General features: G+C 35.9%; 2 protein-coding genes across 5 annotated transcripts; both read left to right on the forward strand.

The window, feature by feature from the left end:
- Positions 1-5,422: 5,422 nt before the first annotated feature.
- On the forward strand, positions 5,423-9,613 carry LOC130655235 (uncharacterized). Of its 4 annotated transcripts, XM_057457965.1 has the most exons (12): positions 5,423-5,528; positions 5,808-5,895; positions 6,000-6,458; positions 6,615-6,818; positions 7,001-7,111; positions 7,253-7,315; positions 7,524-7,607; positions 7,691-7,800; positions 7,898-7,956; positions 8,213-8,260; positions 8,514-8,650; positions 8,729-9,613. In XM_057457965.1, exons 2-12 carry the CDS (start codon positions 5,817-5,819, stop codon positions 9,466-9,468), a joined length of 2,094 nt encoding a protein of 697 aa, XP_057313948.1. In that variant the 5' UTR covers positions 5,423-5,528; positions 5,808-5,816; the 3' UTR covers positions 9,469-9,613. The 4 variants fall into 4 exon arrangements, with proteins under 4 accessions (XP_057313948.1, XP_057313946.1, XP_057313947.1 ...); XM_057457963.1 differs by having other exon boundaries at positions 8,514-9,613; XM_057457964.1 differs by lacking the exon at positions 7,253-7,315 and having other exon boundaries at positions 8,514-9,613.
- Positions 9,614-11,424: 1,811 nt separating this feature from the next.
- Positions 11,425-13,781, forward strand: LOC130655686 (uncharacterized). The gene is made up of 5 exons (XM_057458470.1): positions 11,425-11,739; positions 12,333-12,508; positions 12,627-12,789; positions 13,067-13,283; positions 13,392-13,781. Exons 1-5 carry the CDS (start codon positions 11,478-11,480, stop codon positions 13,663-13,665), a joined length of 1,092 nt encoding a protein of 363 aa, XP_057314453.1. The 5' UTR covers positions 11,425-11,477; the 3' UTR covers positions 13,666-13,781.
- Positions 13,782-20,698: the final 6,917 nt, after the last annotated feature.

Genomic DNA, 20,698 nt, shown 5'->3' on the forward strand with positions numbered 1-20,698 from the left:
ACGTGGTTGGTGATAATGCGATTTTGTGGAAAAATACTAAAATGTTTTTATAGATATTTCCCTGAATATTGCTTTTCCTGTTTAAGTTTTTATTTTAGACTTAGTCTACGTCTAAACATTTTAAAAAACACCAATCAAATATCATAGGACTTAAAAAAGACTCTTATAGACCAAGACTGTTAGACTATTAATCATCTTGAACGTGTTTTTATGTCTGAATTTGCTTCAAAGAGTGCAAAAAAAAGATCTGCAATAATTTCCTCGCAGTAAAAATTTTTGGATTTTTTTAAACAATAAAAACCATATAGGAGTAATTATGGCCTGAATTTAAACGATTTCATTTTTTGTCATAAACACAGGCTCGATCATTGGGCTCCAAAAATGTTTCTATATATTTCGTGGATGGCAACACAATTTTGAATTTCCTGCTTTGGTAATGCATCTCCGGACAGCTGTGGTATCTTTAAATCAAAACATTAGGAGAAATCAGAAGACAACGTCGATTTTGAAGCTTGAAGGTTTGCTTATACTTGGATTTTTGGAAAATCAGAATTAATGATCGTTGTGTTGTTGGAGCTTCTAACAATGCTCAAAAATATAAGAAAAATACGTAATTCAGACACAAATCTCTGCCTAAGATGACAGTCTTGAGCTAAAATTTTGGAAGTGTCCTGATTCGAAGTTTTATTTCAAATTTTATTTTTAAGAAGTACAGTGTTATATGTCCGATCATTTTGAACATGGGAGACCCACTGATGTTATCTAACAGCCTACACTATATTTGAAATGATGTGTTGAAGAGCCAAAAAAGCAGGTTTTACATCCAAAAAGCGAGACCTACAAAAAAGAAGCATCGGTAGAACCAGCCGGTGAAGAAGTTGCTTTATTGAGGCTGAGACATGAGGCACAGAAAATTTATTTCAGGTAAAATTTTATCAGGAGTGGGAGGAGAGCAGCTGGTCTAATTTCTATTGTATGTAATTACTGTCGCACATAGAAACATACTCAACAATTTCATTTAAACATCTTTGCATATATATTCAGTGGCTATTTATCCACTAAACATCTCCGGAAGTATATATGCTCCAGAAAATTGTTCCAAGCGTGACACTGATTTATTTGAATAAACATTATCTTTTCCACTCTAATTGTGCATGATTCTTGTGGTAAATAAACAACAAAGTTAGCATAAGTTATTCCAGTTACATACATTTGATGCTGAATTTGTGTACAATAAGGATGGCTAGGTTTAAAGGTATAGACAAGCTCAGGTGTATCAGACATGACATTAATGCAAGAGTTATACCATGTAACATAATCAAGCATACTTTTATCGGGGGTATGATTTCCACCCCCCCCCCCTTCATTTTAATTTTATTTTTATTTTTTATTAAGGAAATATTTTTACTGGGTACACATGTCAACTAAAAGCTGTTATAAATATGTGTCTAGTTAAAATATATAAAAAGTCATTATACCTTAATATATATACATAAATGATAAAACCAAGTATGATGGACACACGAGAAAGTTAAGGACTGGTCAAAAATAAAGAAGTCAGGTGAAAAGGAGGTTAAAATAACTAGGAAAAAATAGATTGAAAGCAGAGAAAAACTGGAAAACTTAAACCAATCAATTATATCAAATATTAGTTGCACAAAATAAAATAATAAACAAACGAAATAAATAATTAGTACCTAAATTATTACATAAAAATAAGCCTTGCGAAAAAAACCAATTTAAAAGACTGTAGAAATGTCTAAAAGACCTAAGTATTATTAAGTAACTAATTGAATTCATTTAAAAATGTTTTAAAATCAGACATGCCTAAAGAACGGGCCTCTAGAGAAAGCGTTTTATAAATTTTTGCTCCGATAAAATAAAAGCTTTTTCTGGCATACTCCGGTTTTATTTTATTATTATTTCTCGTGTTTATTTCATGATCTTGAGCATTTACTATTGATTTAAGCCGATTGTTCGGATCACTATAATCTCTAAACTATACACAACACACAAAGCTCTCCTGTGCAGGAAATCCATTTTGTTATGCGAGTGTTTGTGAGTGCCTAGAGACGCAACCCCACAATAGATGAACGTTGGCATCACCATACTTTGATAAATTGATTTGGCGGTTGCAAGTTCGACTTCGTATATGATTTTCGACAAAAGGTTTAAACGGGATGAGGCTTTCTTATAACATTTTCCAAAGAAAGTATTCATCGAGAGCGAACTTTCGATAAGGACACCAAGATACTTATATTCCTTTGCTATCAAGACGTTCTGATGGTCAACTGTGATGTTAAAGTTGACAAGCTGATTTTTTACTTTCTTTGATATTAAAAATAATAGAGCCTCAGTTTTTTTTCTTTCTTCAGATTAATTATAAGTTCGTTTTCTTTGCACTACGATGAAACGGCATCGAGATTTGCGTTCATCTTCAATCAGCATATTTAATGAGCTTTGAATATTTAGTGACATTGCCAAGATCATTGAAAATCATTAAAAACAAAAAAAGACCAAGGATAGACCCTTGCGGTACTCCAGAACAAATACCAAAGCTTTCGGATTCACATTTGAAGTTTGACATTTTCTGTACGACAAAAAAGACAATCTGTAAACCAATCTAGTTTTACAATCATGTATTCCATATTTCGGAAGTTTCGATAGCAATTTAGAATGACTAATTGTGTCAAGATCTATAAAACATGCACCAACCATATCTTCTTTATCAACATGTGAACAAAATGTCATCTAATAATATGGTAACTGCTTGTTCGGTTGACATACCTTTACAAAAACCAAATTGACGTGAATACAATAGTTCGTTTTCCTCCAAATAGCTGTAAAGCTGACTATGAACAATTTTCTCAAGAATTTTGGAAAGAATTGGTAAGATTGATATTGGTCGATAATTGTCAAAAGTAGATCGAGTACAAGATTTGTAAACCGGTATAATTTTGGCAACCTTCCAGGCAGTTGGTATAATCCCAGTTGATATCGATAGATTTATAATGTCGCATAAATGATGTTTTATTGAATTGATAATAAACGATAAAATTTGTTGAATTCAATATTAATCGATTTCGACAAAATGCATCCTGCATATATCGTCTACAGGTTTTACAGTCATGTATCGCCTGCTTAGTACGTTACTTGTTTAATAAAGATATCAAAAGCGAGCTTGATTAAATTTATATACATATTTATATATATAATAAAACTTGTGCATCACATGGTACTGATTTGTATCTTTTTAATTCCATCTTAAATCAAAGAGACAAAGAGAAGTTAAAGAGATAATTAAACAACCTGTTGTTAATCCAGTTTATGGTAAAATTGTATTCATGTTTCTCATTTTTTAAACGTACTTTCTTTCTTAGATCAGCTGTTATCCAACCATGCGCCATCAGCTTTTTCAAAGAATCGTTAACAAGAGAGTAAATTTTGAAGGCCTAAAAACTAAAATATTCAAATTCTAATATGTATTTATTGCTGAATTAATTGAATAATAATTCATTAAAATTAAACTTGTTTAAAAGTTATTATATTTGAATCATGTTCATACATAACAAGATTTGTATCCTGGAATTTCCAGAATTTTCCAGCCGCAGGGCTTTTTGTTTTCTATTTGAAGTGTTTATACGGGGGTGCAATATTTATGAGAATGTTTCGTTTCTGTTATCAATGTCTAAAACGTCTGTATACGAGGTTGTTTTTTGTTTCCGTTTAAACCTATTTCAGGGTTCGCAAAGCCCGTTTTAGCGAAAGCTTCTGGGGCGCCGCCTGAGGCCCTGCTTGGGGGGCTTAAGCGCTTCCCAAGGCCCCCAGCTGTATATTCAAATTTTCTTAGTAGGTCATGATGCTGCGCATCATGACCTACTTAGAACATTTGCTAGATCCGCCCTGATTTCTCCTTTATATGTACGAAATACCCAGTATTTATACGTTATATTAGTTAAGAAATGTTTGGAGGAAAGAGTATTTAAATTTATGTGAAGCTGAATGAGCATACACAGATCTAAAAAAATCTTATACTTTTTAAGGGATTACAAAGCCTTACATAAAAGGATTACAAACAAAATGGGATTACAAAGTGCGATAAAATGAGTTACAAATTGCGATGGGATTACAAAGAACGACAAAATGGGTTACAAATTGCGATTGGACTACAAAGTGCGACAAAATTGGATTACAAAGTGAGATAGCAATGTGCGATAGAATTGCAAATTGATACGCTACAACATTAAATATGAAACCTTTGTGAGAGATTTTATTGGTTGTTAAACAAGTTTTCCGTCTGGTGAACGCCTGCAAGTCGTTTCGTGTTAACTTTTAAAGCTGCCAAAATACAGGCGTCAGAAAAATTCTAATGCGCAGGTACTTCGTCTTTTTTCTAAAAAAAAATATTAAAAGTGCTAAAAATAGGACTAATCTTCTGGCTTTAAAAAAAAAATGTCGTGGAAAAATAAAATTGTCTAGAAAGACCTTTTGATAAAAAACAGGCTTTAAGAAGCAGTAAACTTAGAGTTGAGTCTTGTTGTTCGTATTTTATGAGGCTGGGAGATTTCTATGCAGTTCCTAAGAAAGTAATGAGATTAACCAATGTCTACCAGCAGAACCAATATTTTGTATTATAGCCATTTAATTTTTTGTAGCACTAGCGTTTAGTCTACGTTTGGAACTTTATAATATTGAAAAATGTTTATCACCGACTGTGAAATCTTCCCTCGTAAATAATTTCCACCAAATCTTTCTGTTGTAGAGATGCCAAGGAATTTGTCGGCTATTAACTGCAATGATCATTAAAATTCTTATTTTATTTTGATCACCAAATAACTTGTAATTTAATATTTTACCCTAATGAAAGTCAAAATAATTATTCAGTTCAAAATCGGGAAAAATGGACTGTTCTATAAATGAGTATAAACTATTATTTTAGGAATTCCAAACAATGTTAAAAGTCAAAATCGTTAAAACTGTTAAAATGTGCGAAAAAACCACACGCGAGAATAAGGTTGTTCCTAACTTGTTCTTATCTACCATGATGTAAGGAAATTGTAGCATCTCGCAAATCATTTAAAGCTCCTCTCAATATCATCGTATTATTTTGTACTCCTGCTGGTTTAAAGATAAAAATCTTCTATTGATCTTCATTTAATGCGCTATTAAGTGGTGTGTTTTCAAAGTGTTAAGTCGCTCTGAGCTTTAACAAAGGCGTGTGTTTCTCTAACAAACTGGTGCTCCCATTGTTGAGCTTAGGCAAATATGAAAGCTGTTTAAAAACTCAAACGAACGTTTCAGGTTATTCTGTATGATTCGATACTTGCCATCAGCTTCTGCATGATATTATTAACTATGTTTAGCGTTGCCGTAACAGCTGTTGCTTGTTTCAAACATCAATTATTCATAAGACTCGCTTTTGGTGTACTCATGCGAGGCCTAAAAATATAAACATAAATAATATGCTATAAATCGATCAAGCACCCACTGGGAAGGGTTGACCATCAATCAGTAGATTATTTTTATAGGTAAGTCGATTAAAAATGTGATATGGATATGTTTTTGATACTGCATCAATAAAAGGTTTAAGACATAAAAGTTACAGTTTCACATAGTTTATGGTTTTAATTAAAGAGTTTCGCGTAGGTTCTACAAGCCGCATAGGTGGCGATCTTGTTGAAAACAAAGTTAAGTTGGTATGGTGCAAAAAGGCAAAGATGATAAAACAAAATGATAGCTTGTCGAACCGGGCGCCTGAATGGGATACTTGTTTTGGTATAACGTAGATTTATGGAATTTTACTTTAGATTTCCATCATGAAGTGGTACCTCGCTCTGTTAATAGTATATCTTATACAATATGCATCTTTGAAACCGCTAGATGATGATAACCAAGGTAACCTTATTTTTTCTGCATGGATGTCTAAAGATTGACCGAAATGAATTTGATTATTTTAATACGATAGTACGAAGCAATCAATTTACTGATTGTTTTTTAAGTACAAGAAGGTGATGACAAACGAGACAAAATCAGTACAGAGCCTGAGAAACCTAGTCCTGCCGACATCCCAGCTGACGATAGTGCTGCAGCTGTTGATGCACCATCAGATTCATCGCAAGGTGATCCTTCTGCAGCTCTAGAAAAGCTTGGTTCCGAAGGCGATGATGCCACGAAACCTACTGAAGGTGCTGAAAAAAAAGACAACACTGGCGACTCGGACACAGCAAACGCTGACGCAGTAAAGAAGGACACCGCTGGTGATGCCGATGCTGCCAAAAAAGACGATACAGGTGACGCAGTAACTTCCCCCGCTCCTACTACTGTGGTTGTTACTACAGGCAAGATTGATGGAGGTGCAACAACTACCGCTACTCCTTCAAAAGAGGTAACAGCTACGGATGCTCCTTCCAAAGAAGGGACTGCTACGGATGCACCTGCAACAACAGTCAAACCGTCAGGTAAGATGAAGTGCAAATTTTTTTAGGCGGTAATTTTTAGGTGCTAAAAAAGCATCAATATTTAAATAAACTTGCTCAAAAGAAATAGAACTTGAAAAACTTACTACTATCATTATACACAATTGATGCTTGAAAACAATTTTTGCTTGATGACAGGGTCAAGCACAGTAGGAATTAAAAAAGATACTATAACAGCACCAACACCTAGCAACAGACCTTCAACTTTACCAAGTACGTCAAACAAACCTCCGACTACTGTGCCAACTACAGTAATACCAACAACGGTCAAGAAGACCACCAAACATGCGAGCACAACAAAAAAACATCACTCCACCGCTGCACCAACCAAGAAGAAAGAAGGTAACTTTCAGATTAAACAAGAACGTTGTATTCAAGTATTACACATGAATACTTGTTGTATGTTCCACTATCAACTTTCAACAACCGCATCTACACACATTCAGAAGATCATCATAAACACAAACACACGCATACGTACACATATATCAAGCAGTATAAATTTAATACGCTATCGTATTTAGTGGGAGCTTCACAAGCAATAAAAAGATCTGGTTTGGTTACTCGCCGTACGACTACTCATAAACCAACGACATCAATATTTGACTTACCTTCGAAACGACATACTACTTCAGGTAAAAAAAAATGTGTGCAAAACCTGTCGGAAAAACCGAACAATACGGATTTCCGAAGTTGTGAAACAAACACGCAAACACGCATTTCTGCTCACAAGATCGTGTCTGAACTGACTTGAAAGCTCGCGCCTTGTTTGATAGGTAATGCTGTAAAGAAAGACAAAAGTAAGCCGAACCCCACGACTAAACCACATCTAATAAAAGGTAAAACAGGATCGTCGGCAGGTTTACTCTGCTGTCTGCAGACCTTAATGTTTAAACATTGAACAACGTGTTTGTAATCTTGTTGTCATTGTTTTTTTTAGAAATATGTTGTTGTTTGTTTGTTTTGTTGTTATTCTCGGCGTAGTTGTTTATAATTGTTGTTGTTGTTTTTTTTTAATTTCTCTTTTCTTTTTCGTTTACTTTTTAGCAACCACAGGTGCACCAACGAGTACCAGTCCGCCAGAAAAAAAAACCGTCGAAAAATCTGACAATAACACTTTGACAATGAAAGGTTTGTTGTGCATATTGAACGCTAAGATATCTGCAGCTGCTATTCTGGAGTGCTTTTTTCCTTATTTATAACATGTTTTTCAGGCACAACCTTTCATGTTGGTGTTAGATTTTTGGACGAAAAATTTACAGACGATTTAAATTTCCCAAAAAACCCAGTTTATCAAAGTTTAAAGAAACATGTTATGACAACTGTAAGTAGCTGGATGAGCAAGTTAAATTCTAAGTAGCGGAATCAACGAGTCGAGTTTTCAGTAGCTGAATGACAAATCAAACTCCTTCTTCCTATAGGTCGCAGAGGTATACAAGAACTACAAAGATTATAAACAAGTTGTGGTGATTAAATTTAGGTATGTTGTGGTAGGGTGTTTGTTTTAACTTCTTCCAGTCCCATACCTAGCCGTGCCAGAATTTATTTATAGTGTTTACCGATCTCTTCTGCTTCGCAGTCAGCATAAAAAAGGATTAATATTCTACGCTGGTGTGGTTACCCGACCTGGTTTCTATTTTGACTCCACAATCATAAATTTATAAAAATCGAAAAAGTGAAACTTATGGACCCGCAAAAAATAGTACCCGTTATTTATGTTTTTCCATACCTTTTAGTGACAGCGAGAAAAAAGATACATCCGGTGGCGATGATAAAAGAGACGAGTATGTATTTATTTATTAATTTATTTTCTCTTAAATCTTAATTATAACTGCATCTAAAGTGAATTAGGGTTGGGATTAGGGATCAAATCAAATTTGTTATTAATATTTCAGTAATTATATTATGTCGGGGGTTGCAGCTGCATGTGTCATAGTTGAAATTTAGTTTAATTTATTTCAATCACTTCGACTTGATCTCTGCACGCTTGAAATGACATTTGTTATCCATCCTGATAATATATATTTTTTGTGACAGCATTGGCAATCCTGGAGTAATTGTCGACTTTTACCTTCGTTTCTACACTGCGTCTACCCATTTGGACAAGTTAACTGAAGCACTGCAATCAGGCAAACTTGGCACGCATCCTGTCTCTCCACTATTTGTGAGGGCATGTAAGTATAATGTATGTTTAAGTGGTTCATCACATAACATTTCAAGTTATATAACTTCCTGTGTGGTTTCATATTTAGATATTGCTGAGCCAAAAGGTCGTGTTTGTACTCCTGACTGTAAGATTCAATGCTATTCGTATTGCGATGCAGGATGTTGTAATCTTCATGTTATTCAGCACATTGATATGCCAACACAATCTCCAGTAGATGCTTTAATTCAGCAGCAACAGCAACAACTGCAACAGCCATGCCAAGGAGCTACTTGTACCTCAAGTCCTCCCCCTCCACAAACTCCTTGTGAAGGTTCTTCATGTCAACCAGCCATGCCACAAATGCCATGTCAAGGAGCTTCTTGTGCACCACAAATGCCTATGCCTCAGATGCCTTGCCTAGGGCCTTCATGCCAACCAGCCATGCCTCAGATGCCCTGCCAAGGAGCTTCATGCCAACCAGCTATGCCTCCGGTACCCTGCCAAGGAGCTTCATGTCAACAAGCCATGCCTCAGATGCCCTGCCAGGGGGCTTCATGTGCTCCACAAATGCAGCAGATGCCATGTCAAGGAATGTCATGCCAACCCCAAATAAACCCTTGTAGGGGCTCATCCTGCACACCTCCACCACAAATGATGCCTCAACCCATGCCTTTCATAAACTATGCCCCAATGCCACCTCCCATGATGCAGCAGTGCCCTCCATCATGCAGTCAAATTTGTGCACCATCATGTCCAAACCAATGTTGTGGCATGCCGCCACAAATGCCAATGCAACAAATGCAATCACCTTACGGTGCTGCACGATGTGGACCAAGAGGTTGTTAATATGAATGAAGCACCAAATAACAACGTACGCACGTTAACGCAGTTATCTTACATTTTTGTATCTAACCGAACGTCTGTATATAAACATATTTTTATATAAAAATACCATGTATGTATTTTAACACTTAACTTTTTCTAAGCTGAATTCTTGTTTTGATTTTCGCTGGCGCTGCAGAATCTTTAAAATCACTTGATGAAAAAAAGAAATTTATTGATTCTGTAACTGATTGAAAGCTGGACTATAAAGTTAAAAAAAAATGTTTAGATGAAACAACTTTTATTTTTATTTTTTACGTTTCTAAGAAATAATTATCAACCTCGTTCCAAGGGCAATTTTTCGTTTTTTTTTATATCATTTCTTCTCGCCGTCCGAGATTATCAAAAAGAGAAAATGTGCCTGGGGACGAGGTTGAAATAATTATTTATCGGTGGATTGTGATAAATTCCGGTTATTATGCGTAATAACATAAAGAAAGATCTTTTTTTATTATCTTTTCTGAGCCCAATCTATTATTTTTTAAAGCTTATGATTTATTTTAGAACGTTTGGCAACCTGAAAAAGTCTCTTCGTGATAAACATTTTCGCGTTTTCACAGCCTACAGACATTGATAGTATTTTCCCGTGCGGTTTTCCGTGCTCGATATATAAAAACAGTAAGTGACAATAATACGGCCTCCGATGACTATATTCACTTCATTGTATTGATACTCCCCCAAGTCTCAAATGGTCAATTCGTCTTAATACCCGATAAAAGAAAAGTACCGTTGTGATCAATGCGGAAAGTGTGTATCAAACCGTAAAAGTTGCTAAGAAAGAAGAATGATACGCTCCTATTTCCAACAAACGAACTCGCGTCCGCAGATGAATAACCATAACGCATACACAATACGCATGCTTTTATAAGCAACATTTTAAATGCGATATTCTGACCCAACTTAGAACATGGACGGGACGGACCATCCTTTAACACGGTGGCCCAATTTTGACATGCTGCTCTGGCAATTGACAGGCCAGGACCAACTTTAAACATGGCGGTTAAATTTATTTGAATGCATTAAGACCTTATTAACATCATGAGAACTAGAAGATCTGTGTCTTCTGTTACAAATACAACATCTTCTATGCAACAGTAATCCAGAACTGTCTTTGCGATGAGAACATCTGCATTACCAACACTCTTTTCTATGCCTCAGACAACCTTTTCGTTACCCTGAGATTCCCCCACCATTACCAGGGTACAGACTCAGTGACGTTGAGCTTTCGCCGCAGTAGGAATAGACAATTTTGGACCTCTGTACGTTAATAACATTTACAACAATGCCAATGAAAGACCAGTTATGAATAAAGCGTGGGTAACCTTGTTCACCTGCGCATCGAGCAAAGCCTTGGTGTTAGATCTAGTTCCTAGGCCCGATATTCGTCATCATTCATTAGTAGCTTTCGAAGATTCATTTCGAGACGTGTTTGTCCAGATCATATAATCTCAGACAATGGTAGAAATTTTATTTCAGGTGATACGCAAACTTATATTTCAAATCTAAAAATAAATTGGCATTTTAACCTCCCTCTTGCTCCATGCACGGAGGTTTTTTCGAAAGACTTGTGCGCAGTACAAAGGAACTATTAAGAAAGCATTTAAGGTCGACTAAACTCTCATTTGAAGAGATGCAAACAGTTTTGTATGAGATCGAGTGCTTATTAATCATTGAACACTTTAGAATAAAATCCGCGTCCAATTTTTTTCTATGCCAGATCTGTCATAAACGCGTAAATACTATATACTTATTTTAACGGCCCTACGAGCAGTAAGTTATTCGAGTATTTAAAATTATACGGACGTTAAAAAGAATATTGAATCATAATCTAAAAAAATAGGCGTTGTTTTCTTTCAAAGTCAGTGAGCATAAAATGTACCAGCTTTTATGCTCAAAAGACTAATGCGCAAAAATAATTTGTAAGTAACTACGATAGCAATCGCACGCGTTTAAATCCAAGAAAATCAAAAACTATGAGGCTACTATTTTTCATGTTCTTTGGGGTGCTGCATGGTCTGCAGTTACCATTTCTCAACATGGGAATAAGTTTGCCATCTATACCAAGAATTGGCTTTTCGTTGCCAGATCCGCTATTCAACCAGCAAGATGATGGCATGCTAGATGCGAGGGATGAGGATGGCATGATAGATGGAATGATACCAAATTTCCCATTTAGAGAGGGAAAAATGTTAAATGAAAAAGACGTCAAAACCAAAAATAACACATTTGTTAAAGGTCAGGACGAGATTAGATCAAACTTTATCGAGTTCGTCTTTTTTTTTTGACATTGCCTGCATTTTCTGCATTAGCTATTCGGACAGGTATTCGGACAGATAGATTTAGTAGCAAACGTTTTAATGCTATTATTTAACTTCAGTATCTCTATACAGCTAGCTGTTAACTATGATTATGATATTTTCTCATAGCTAATTTTAGGACTAGCTATATTTCTTCAAGAATAATGTTCGCCAAAGCTTCTTTTTTATAGCAGAATAAACTTTTATGATGTGTAATGAGTTGGATGTGCAATGAGTTGGATGTACAATGAGTTGGATTAGTTCCAAATACAAATAATACTCAATCTGCATGAAAGATCATTTTGTAAAGCCGCTCTTTCACGATCAACTTTTATATAATAATGAGCATATAAACCACCTGTTTTTCATTTCTCCCAACCATCAAATAAATTCAACCCTGTGAATTTTAATTTCCTTTCCTGACATTTTTTATTAATGAAATATTTTGTCTCTTTCTCTCTCTCTCGTGTATGTTTCTTTCACGTTTACATGCTTTGGTACCATGTAACAATGCGTCGACTCTCTTTTTAGATGGCTACAAATATACAACAATTAACAAAACAGGACCTGGTTTTTTCTCCTATATGACTGAGGTTGTTGATGATGGCAAGAAAGGAAACAAATCCAAATTTGATATCTCCTCGAAACTTTTCAAGGGCGGAAGTCTTCTTAATTTGATAAACGGCGGAGTTATGACAGATGGAAAGGTTGGTCGTTACGATTTTAAAATTCTTTTTAAGAACCTAAAAGTAATTACTTGTATGCAGGTACTTGAACAGCTTTTACAAACCTTTAATTTTTCGTAATTATTTTTTTTTTTTTTAGAAAAAATGTAAGAAATGTTCGCCTGGTAAATATTGTGATCCAATGTTTGGCAAATGTCGTAAACAGTTAAGTGAAGGGAATATATGCATGCTCATTAATCAATGCGAGAAAGGTCTGAGATGTGTGTGGGGAAGATGCAACAGAGCTGAGGCTGGTGCACCAGGTAACTTTTTCAACAGCTTATGTAGATCCGCAAAATAATTCTTGACAAACAAACTTAAAAAGGTCTATTCGTGAAAAAAAGACTTGCGAAATATTTCAAAATCACTGATTCTCAAAAAATAAGGTAAAAATATAGAAAGCGTAAGACAGAAAAAATCATATAAAAAAATGTTTTGCAAGCAATGTAATTTCTAGGATTGTAATAATCGCTTATAGAGAAAAAGAGAGGTTACCTATATTTTCTTGGTGCCCTGATTGGTGTAAAACTGTATTTGCAGGAACATTTTGCAAGAAGAAGGATCAATGTGACGGGGATGCATGTTGCATTAGGACTGAAGGAAGCTTCCATGCTATGTGCATCCCCCCTCTTGATGAAGGTGCTGTGTGCGGACAGCAAAGTGAAAACAGTTTCATGAACCTGCTTTCTCCTGAACGGAATAAGGAAGATAAGCAATGCAGCCCATGTAAGCCAGGCCTTAAATGTGGCGGAGTTGGGTAAGAAGTAGTATTTTTTATTTCAGTTCTTGTTTGAATATTATGTTTTAAAACACGAAAATGTCAATGCGATAATCATATTTTGAGTTTTTTATTTCTATTCTAAAGAAATATGCACTACAAAAAATGTGTTCCACTAAGTTACTCCGAGGAACCTAAAGAAGCAAATAATGATAGCAGTGGTGACAAAGATGATGAAGAGAAAAAACAAAAAGATGACAAAATTGACAATGATGAGGATGATAACAGCGGGATGAAGGAAAGTTCAAAAGATGATGATGATGATGATGACAATAATGATGATGTCGATCCGAAAGAGGAAGGGATACCAGTTCAAACCAAGCCGAAGAAAAAGAAGAAACAGAGGGGCGAGAAAGTATAAACTTGGCGAGAAAGTGTAAACGTGGCAAAGTGTAAATTCAAATTTTAAGAAAACTATTTGTACGTACTTGTGACAGAAAAATAATATTTGTTTATATCATTCCCGACGGGTAAAAAGTGATGAAATTTTCAATTTCTTTACGACTTTCGAAGTTCGCTACCACAAGTAATTGCGTAGGCTATTTCTTTATTAGATTTAGACATTTTGAACTTGTAAATGTTCAGAGTGGACTTAGAACTTCTTAAAATGTGAATTCTTAGAAAATGCTAATTGTAACCGACGTCAGCAATTCACCAATTTCGGGTTCTTCGTGTATTATTTCGGTGTGCGGGCGTGCTAAAGAATGTGGCTAGCAACTTTTCAACGCTGTCTGCCTGTGTGCAAAAGTAGTGACTTTGCTACCGGCTGTAGAGCATTGACTGTTTGATAGTTTTGTCCATATTTTGATAATAAGAAGGAAAAAATGCCTTCGTCTCAATATTTTTTCCACGATTGTAGTGTTTATTGAAAACCGATTTTCAGAGCCTTTCTTTAAGTCTTTTTGCAAGAAACTGCCCTGTTTTAGCCTGATTATTGTCCAAGAAATTGTGAATCAGTTCCCTGTAAGATGATTTCGTTCACTACACGCTCGTCACGCTTAAGAAACATGAATGGCGGAAAAACCCGTTTTGAATTCACAAACGTTCTAGGCAGCATTGCTCATAACAATAATATTGTAATACTATCACAAAAATATGCACTGGAATCATCAATTCAAACGCCAGAATACTACCACATTTTATTTCATCAGGATGTTATAACGCAGCACAACAACTCCATCAACTCCAACAACAGAAGCACCAGACAATTAGATTAGAAAATTCACTAAAAACATCGGTTTGAGCAACAGAATCATCAAAATATTTGTCATTCCCCAAACCGTTTTTATTGCAAAACGCGTCAGCTTTTTTATTACAAAACGAGCCGATAATTTTTTACAAAACGCGGCACAAGCTTAATATCTTTCGCAAAATATGTCGGAAATCAAAAAGTATGACGAAGGTGGAATTACAAAGTGCGACAGATCGAAGGATTACAAATTGCGATAGGTCGAAGGATTACAAAGTGCCACTAAATGGGTTACAAATTCCAGTGAGATTTCAAAGTTACACCTACAAATGCAATAGAAACCGAGCATATTGAACACGGGTGTTTCCCTCATCTAGTCTACAAATACAAAAATACTATTTTTAGTGGCAGTATCGGAAAAATAAAAAATTGTAAAATTAAACTGTACATAAAAACGGTTAAACCAGTTGCACAAAGAGGAGAGAGAGGAGAACCTCTTCACTTTATGAAAAGAACGAACTGAACAGACTAGATAAACAAGGAATAATAGAAGATGTTACTAAGTACCCCACTGCATGGCTCAACCCATTAGTAATTGCACCTAAAGACAACAATAACGTAGGAGTTTGCATAGACATGCGTTTTGCAATAAGTCGATAACCAGAAGATGTTTTCCATTCCCCACCATAGACGACCTGTTAGTACAGGGTTCAGGGTTCAAGCGTATTTGTTAGATCAGAACAGTGCTTTTTACTAGTAAGAATTAGAAGAGAATTCAAAATATATCACCGAATTCCAGTCAGCCAACAAAACAACATGCCATAAGAACGGTTTTAGCGGGATTTAGTGGAACATTGAATATCGCGGATGATATTTTAATTTTTGCTTAATGCGCAACATGATGAAATTTTAGGAAAAGTTTTAACGCTTAGAGGAAAGAGGTGTCACATTAAATCTAAACAAATGTTTATTTTGCAAAGAAACACTTGACTTTGGTGGCTACACCTTTACAAAAGATGGCATAAAACCGAGCGAAAATAAATTAAATGCAATTAAAAATGTAACTCGCCTAGAACATCAAAAATCTATCTGAAGGTTTCTTCGGTAATGTAATTACTTAGAAATGTTTATAGCAGATTTCAGTAAAACACGTGCGCTTAGACAACTGATAAATTACGATGCGGAGTGGACCGACGAATGTGAAAATGCATTCTGCAATTTGAAAAATAAATTAAGTAGCGAGAGTTGCATAGCCTATTTTAACGAAAAACACGAACATGTTTTATATACAGATGCCAATCCCTACGAAGTTTGCGCCATTTTACTTAAAAAAGATAAGAAAAAAGGTTTGGAAAGTAGTCTCCTATGCGTCACGTGCTCTAACTGAAATTAAGCAAAGGTACTCACAGATGGAGCGTGAAAAACATCGTGTATACCGGCGAGAATTTACGATATTTCATGTTCAAAAAGCGTTATACCACATCTTGGATAATTTAAAATGCCAAGTGCCTTTACGAATTTAGAGATTTTTATTACGTCTGCAACCACATATTTCAAATTTCCTTTACATAAAAGGAGAAAACAATACATCGGACTATACCAGTCGCCATCCTGTGGTTTTCATTAAACGATAGTAAGATTGAGACAAAGAGATAAAATTTTACAGAACTTAACTAAATTGATTCGTTCCAGTCAACGGTACAAATTAGATAAACCAGATAATTACCCAGAGCTTAAACCCAGTAACATAGAAACGCTGAAACAGTATCGTAAAATAAAAGATGAGTTAACAGTAGCGCGAGGGGATGAATTATTCCTTTCTTCCTCCAAGCTTAGTCTTATTCCGACAGAGGATAATTATGCCACGAGTCTTTCAAGACGTATCAGTTAAGCTGACACATATTTAGAATAAACAGGACTCAAGTTTTATTACGTACGAAGTTATTCCTTCTTGGGAATGGATCAAACTAACGAAACAAAAGAATCAACAACCGTTAAACGTCATGCTTATACCCAAAAAAGAAAAAGTAAATATGGATTATTTAGGTCCTTTTCCTAATAGACAGTACATATTTGTCGCAAGTGATCAACGATCTAGATTTCCTGGAGTGAAGTGGAGTTTACAAATCCTACGTCTGCTAGCAAGTTATTAAGCACTCTAGATATTTAGTACATACGGTATTCCAAATGTCATTGCATAAGACAATGGGCTACCATTTAAATCACATGAAATCAAAGAGTATTTACAATCAAAAAGAATTGTACACCATTAAACAAAATAGCACGGGGAGAGTTTATCGAATGAATGAATTGAAAACAGAAAACATACAATTTCCTTTTTGCCTATCGCAATAGGCCTCACTTCACAACCATGGTACCATCAAAGTTACGTTACAAATAACCATTCGCGAGTACTAAAATATAAAACGATCTGCACCAACAAGAAGACCAACGAAAGAAACTCTGACAAGTGACATCACGCAAAACCACACAATGTCAATATTAAGACATTTATTGTCAAACAATATAAAAAGAACAAGCTGTCACCTTTATTTGAACCACACCCTTACAAGAGGACTGCAACAAAAGGCAGAGGAGATGAAACGCTTTTCCATACAAACAACTCTTTTAGGACTGGAAACTTAGTACTATGTGGTATATTACTGAGTTTCCAGTCATAAAAGAGGAAGAGTTTAAAGCTACCAATTTTAAAAGAATGTATTTTGTTCGTTTTTGTTTATGTTATAGAAGCCATTTTGACTTTAAATCGACGTGTATATAATATGGCGATGGAAAGATTTTCTTTCATGTTTTATGTTGCGTACAAAATTTTATTTTAAAGGACAGAAAAGATGATAAAAAACGATTTTTATGCAAGAACATTATTTGTATTTAAAACAAGTCTATAAAATTTAACCTAGTTTTCTTTGTGATCTTCTTCGTCAGTAATCATGTCGAAAGCGTTTCTGTTGTAATAATGTAATTGATGTTTTGTTTGAGCACCTAATTTAGAGATTTCAGACCATGTTTTTCGATTGGGTGTCCCTACTCTCCAGTAGAGAATTCGAAGTTTTGTATATAGAGGAAGGACGTGTGTGGGTAAAAGCATGACCTAACAAACAAAGGCTTCATCAGACGCACAGGCTTTGTTTCTTATACCGTTCTCTGCTCGGGTAGCGAAATTGATCCATGATAGAATCAAAACAACCCGACCTGGCCTCCGCGGCCGGTCATTATGAAGGGTCTGCTTATAAGGAAAGGGTTACCTCTATATATATCTTTCGCGATTTGTTTGTTGGCCATGCTTAACAGATTTGGTAAGTAATCGATAACAAACCACGTGCGATTATTAGCGAGGTGAAAAAGGAAAGGGAAAAAATGTGCTGTCTCGTTGCTAAAGAAGACTAAGTCACGTGATTTTGTGGGTTGAGAGCACCACTGCGCCTCGGGTAAGTGACGTAATGTACAGTTTGTGAGTAGCGAATATAAAACAAGGCAGATGAGGGGCAGTGCTAAAGGCGTGGATCACGTGCGCCTGGAGTAATCTGGATGAATAGAAAACTAGGCTAACGGCCGAGCTAACGTGTATGTACAGTGCTAACAGTCGATAAGTGTGCACAAAGTTAGAGTCTTCATTGTAAAGGGGTAAAGAAAATGGTGAAGGTACTCATACACCCTTCCCTCCCGTGTATACGTACTCTCGAAACGCGGGTCCACGGTAAAGCTGGCTGTATTTGCTGGAGTAAAATGTTTTCTTTGGCAAACGCACATGGGATTGTTGAACTACGCGGTGAGTGGGGTCTGTTCAGGGCCAAGTGCGTAAGAAAGGGCCGCGCGAACTGAAATTAAAATAGCCAAAGGAGCAATTTAAAACCAAAAATACGACTAAAAACATAAGGGGTTGATATCGAATATTGATGAAATAACAAAAGTTGTATTGACAGTCGTGTTTCATATGTAATATGCATAACATGTTAATTCGTTACAAATAGAACAATATCTATTTTATTTTATCCGTACCACATGGTAGCGTTAATTGTTTGTAATACATTCTATTTCATAAGGATACAGCCGGTATCGCAATAGGTTACTTCGGTAAAACATCCAGTGATGGTGGTTAGCTAGGTTACATTCTCATGTTAAAAAACGCAATATTGCTGTTTCCCAGGTGTTTTAAAACTGTTCTTTTTTCGTATTACGGTGGGTTACGTCGGTAAAACTTCCAAAGTGGTTGCGGTTAGCTTAGTTGGGTACTCATGTTGTTTTAGTACAAAAAATCGCAATATCGCTGTTTCCCACGTGTTTCATAACAGTGTTTTCGTATTGTTGTCTAGTGTCGTAATAACTTATTTGATACAGGTCTAGCAAAACAAACGACATTAGGCGATTGGACTTCAAAATTCCGCCATTATTATTACGTCATTGTTTATTTTTACCAACATGATAGTCGGTTTTTTGCATCACAATTTTTAATTCGATTGGTAACGAAGATGTATGTGCCAATGTCGAGGGATCCATATCGGTAAATCAGAGGCAAACAACGTGTTGAAACAAGGGCCTAAAAAGAGAAAAAGGGATCATCCTTACAGAAGATATGGTAACCGATCTGTTCTAGCATGATAACTAGTAAAGGGATTGGTAGGGACGGGGGCCTAAAAAGAGGGAGAAAGGGATGTTTCTTACAGAAGATATGGTTACCCATCTTTTCTGGCATGACAACTAGTTATGTAAATACAAAGGGATTGGTAGGTGGTTCGTGTTAGAGGAAATAATAATCTTGTAAAGTAAATAATGATCTTGAAAATTTTCAGGTTTATAAGTCTTAAATCATTTTGGGTTTGAGTGCTAGTGAGAACCTTACGGTTGCTTATACAACCCTTGCCTTGACAAGTAAATCCTTGATATTTTTATGCCACATATTTTCAATAACGGGAAATAATTTTTTTGATTGTAGTATTGTCCTTGGAATAGTGTGTGAGGAAAACTAGATACCTAGATACCTTTGAGTATTATCTGTTTTAGTAGGTCTTTTATTTTTTTCATGTTTTCTTGTATTAGTTTTTTGGGGTATCCTCGGTTTTTAAGGACCCATTCCAAATTTTTTAATGCTTTCTTGAGCATATCATCCTTGGTAATAAGCATTCTGTATCTTAGGGATTGGGAGTATATAATGGAGGATTTCGTAAATGCTGGACGGAAGGAGTTGTAGTGGAGGAGGCTAAATGTATCCGTGGGATTGGTGTACAAATAATTTACCAAAAGTACTTGTCAATTTTTCGAGATAGAATCAAATGGTGGCAGAGTAAACTGTTTATGATAGTTTTATTGGGTTTAGAATATGGATTTACTTCAAACGACCCTGGTAAACTGTGATGATGATGATAATGATGATGATGATGATGATGACGATGATTAGGTCAACTAAGCTAGTTATTTAATCAGCAAAAAATAAAGTTAGTAGTAGCAAGGAATGAACATAAGTGGTTTTGACCTCCTTTGACACCTTTACCCCCTCAAAACCCTGCCTCCACCACCTCCACCCCCACCCCAGCCCTACCCTCCCAAAATCGGAAAATCCGACGGCATCCGAAAAAAAATCCGATAGCATCCCGAAACCCGATAAATCTAACGAATGCGCACACGCCGATAGTAATAATGCTGACATCAACAAAAACTAACGCATGCACAATAGGAGAAAGTCCCGTACTCGATGGCCGTGCTATTTGAAGTCTACATTGGAGGTGTAAAAAGAAGAATGGAACGCTCAAAATGCCCACAATGTAGACAATTTTTACCCATGGATAAATTCAGGCTTAAGGATGATGGGCAGAGGACAAAATCCTGCATCTGGTGCCTTAAGGCTAGACAGGCTGCCGCCCTCGAAGAACGTCGGAAAAAATATGGTAATGGTAAAATGTGCCTCTGTTGCGGGGAGCTTAAATTTGACTTCGAGTATAGGATACTAAACAAAAAGAGCCCAAGATTTAGCACAAATTGTATCGAGTGCCTGCTCAAGAACGCTTACAGGGATGAGCAAATCCGAAAAAGGTATTTCGATTGGTTATATCGTGGAAAAGAATGTACCCCATTATAATACCGTTACTTACTACTATAACAAAGCGAAGGAGCAAATCTCGAGAGGTTCGACGCTCCACGATGAAGTCCAGCAGATCACCATCGAAGATAAATAACAGGGAATCACCGA

The sequence above is a fragment of the Hydractinia symbiolongicarpus genome, chromosome 8 (genome assembly GCF_029227915.1).
Source record: "Hydractinia symbiolongicarpus strain clone_291-10 chromosome 8, HSymV2.1, whole genome shotgun sequence".
Classification (NCBI taxonomy): Eukaryota; Metazoa; Cnidaria; class Hydrozoa; order Anthoathecata; family Hydractiniidae; genus Hydractinia; species Hydractinia symbiolongicarpus.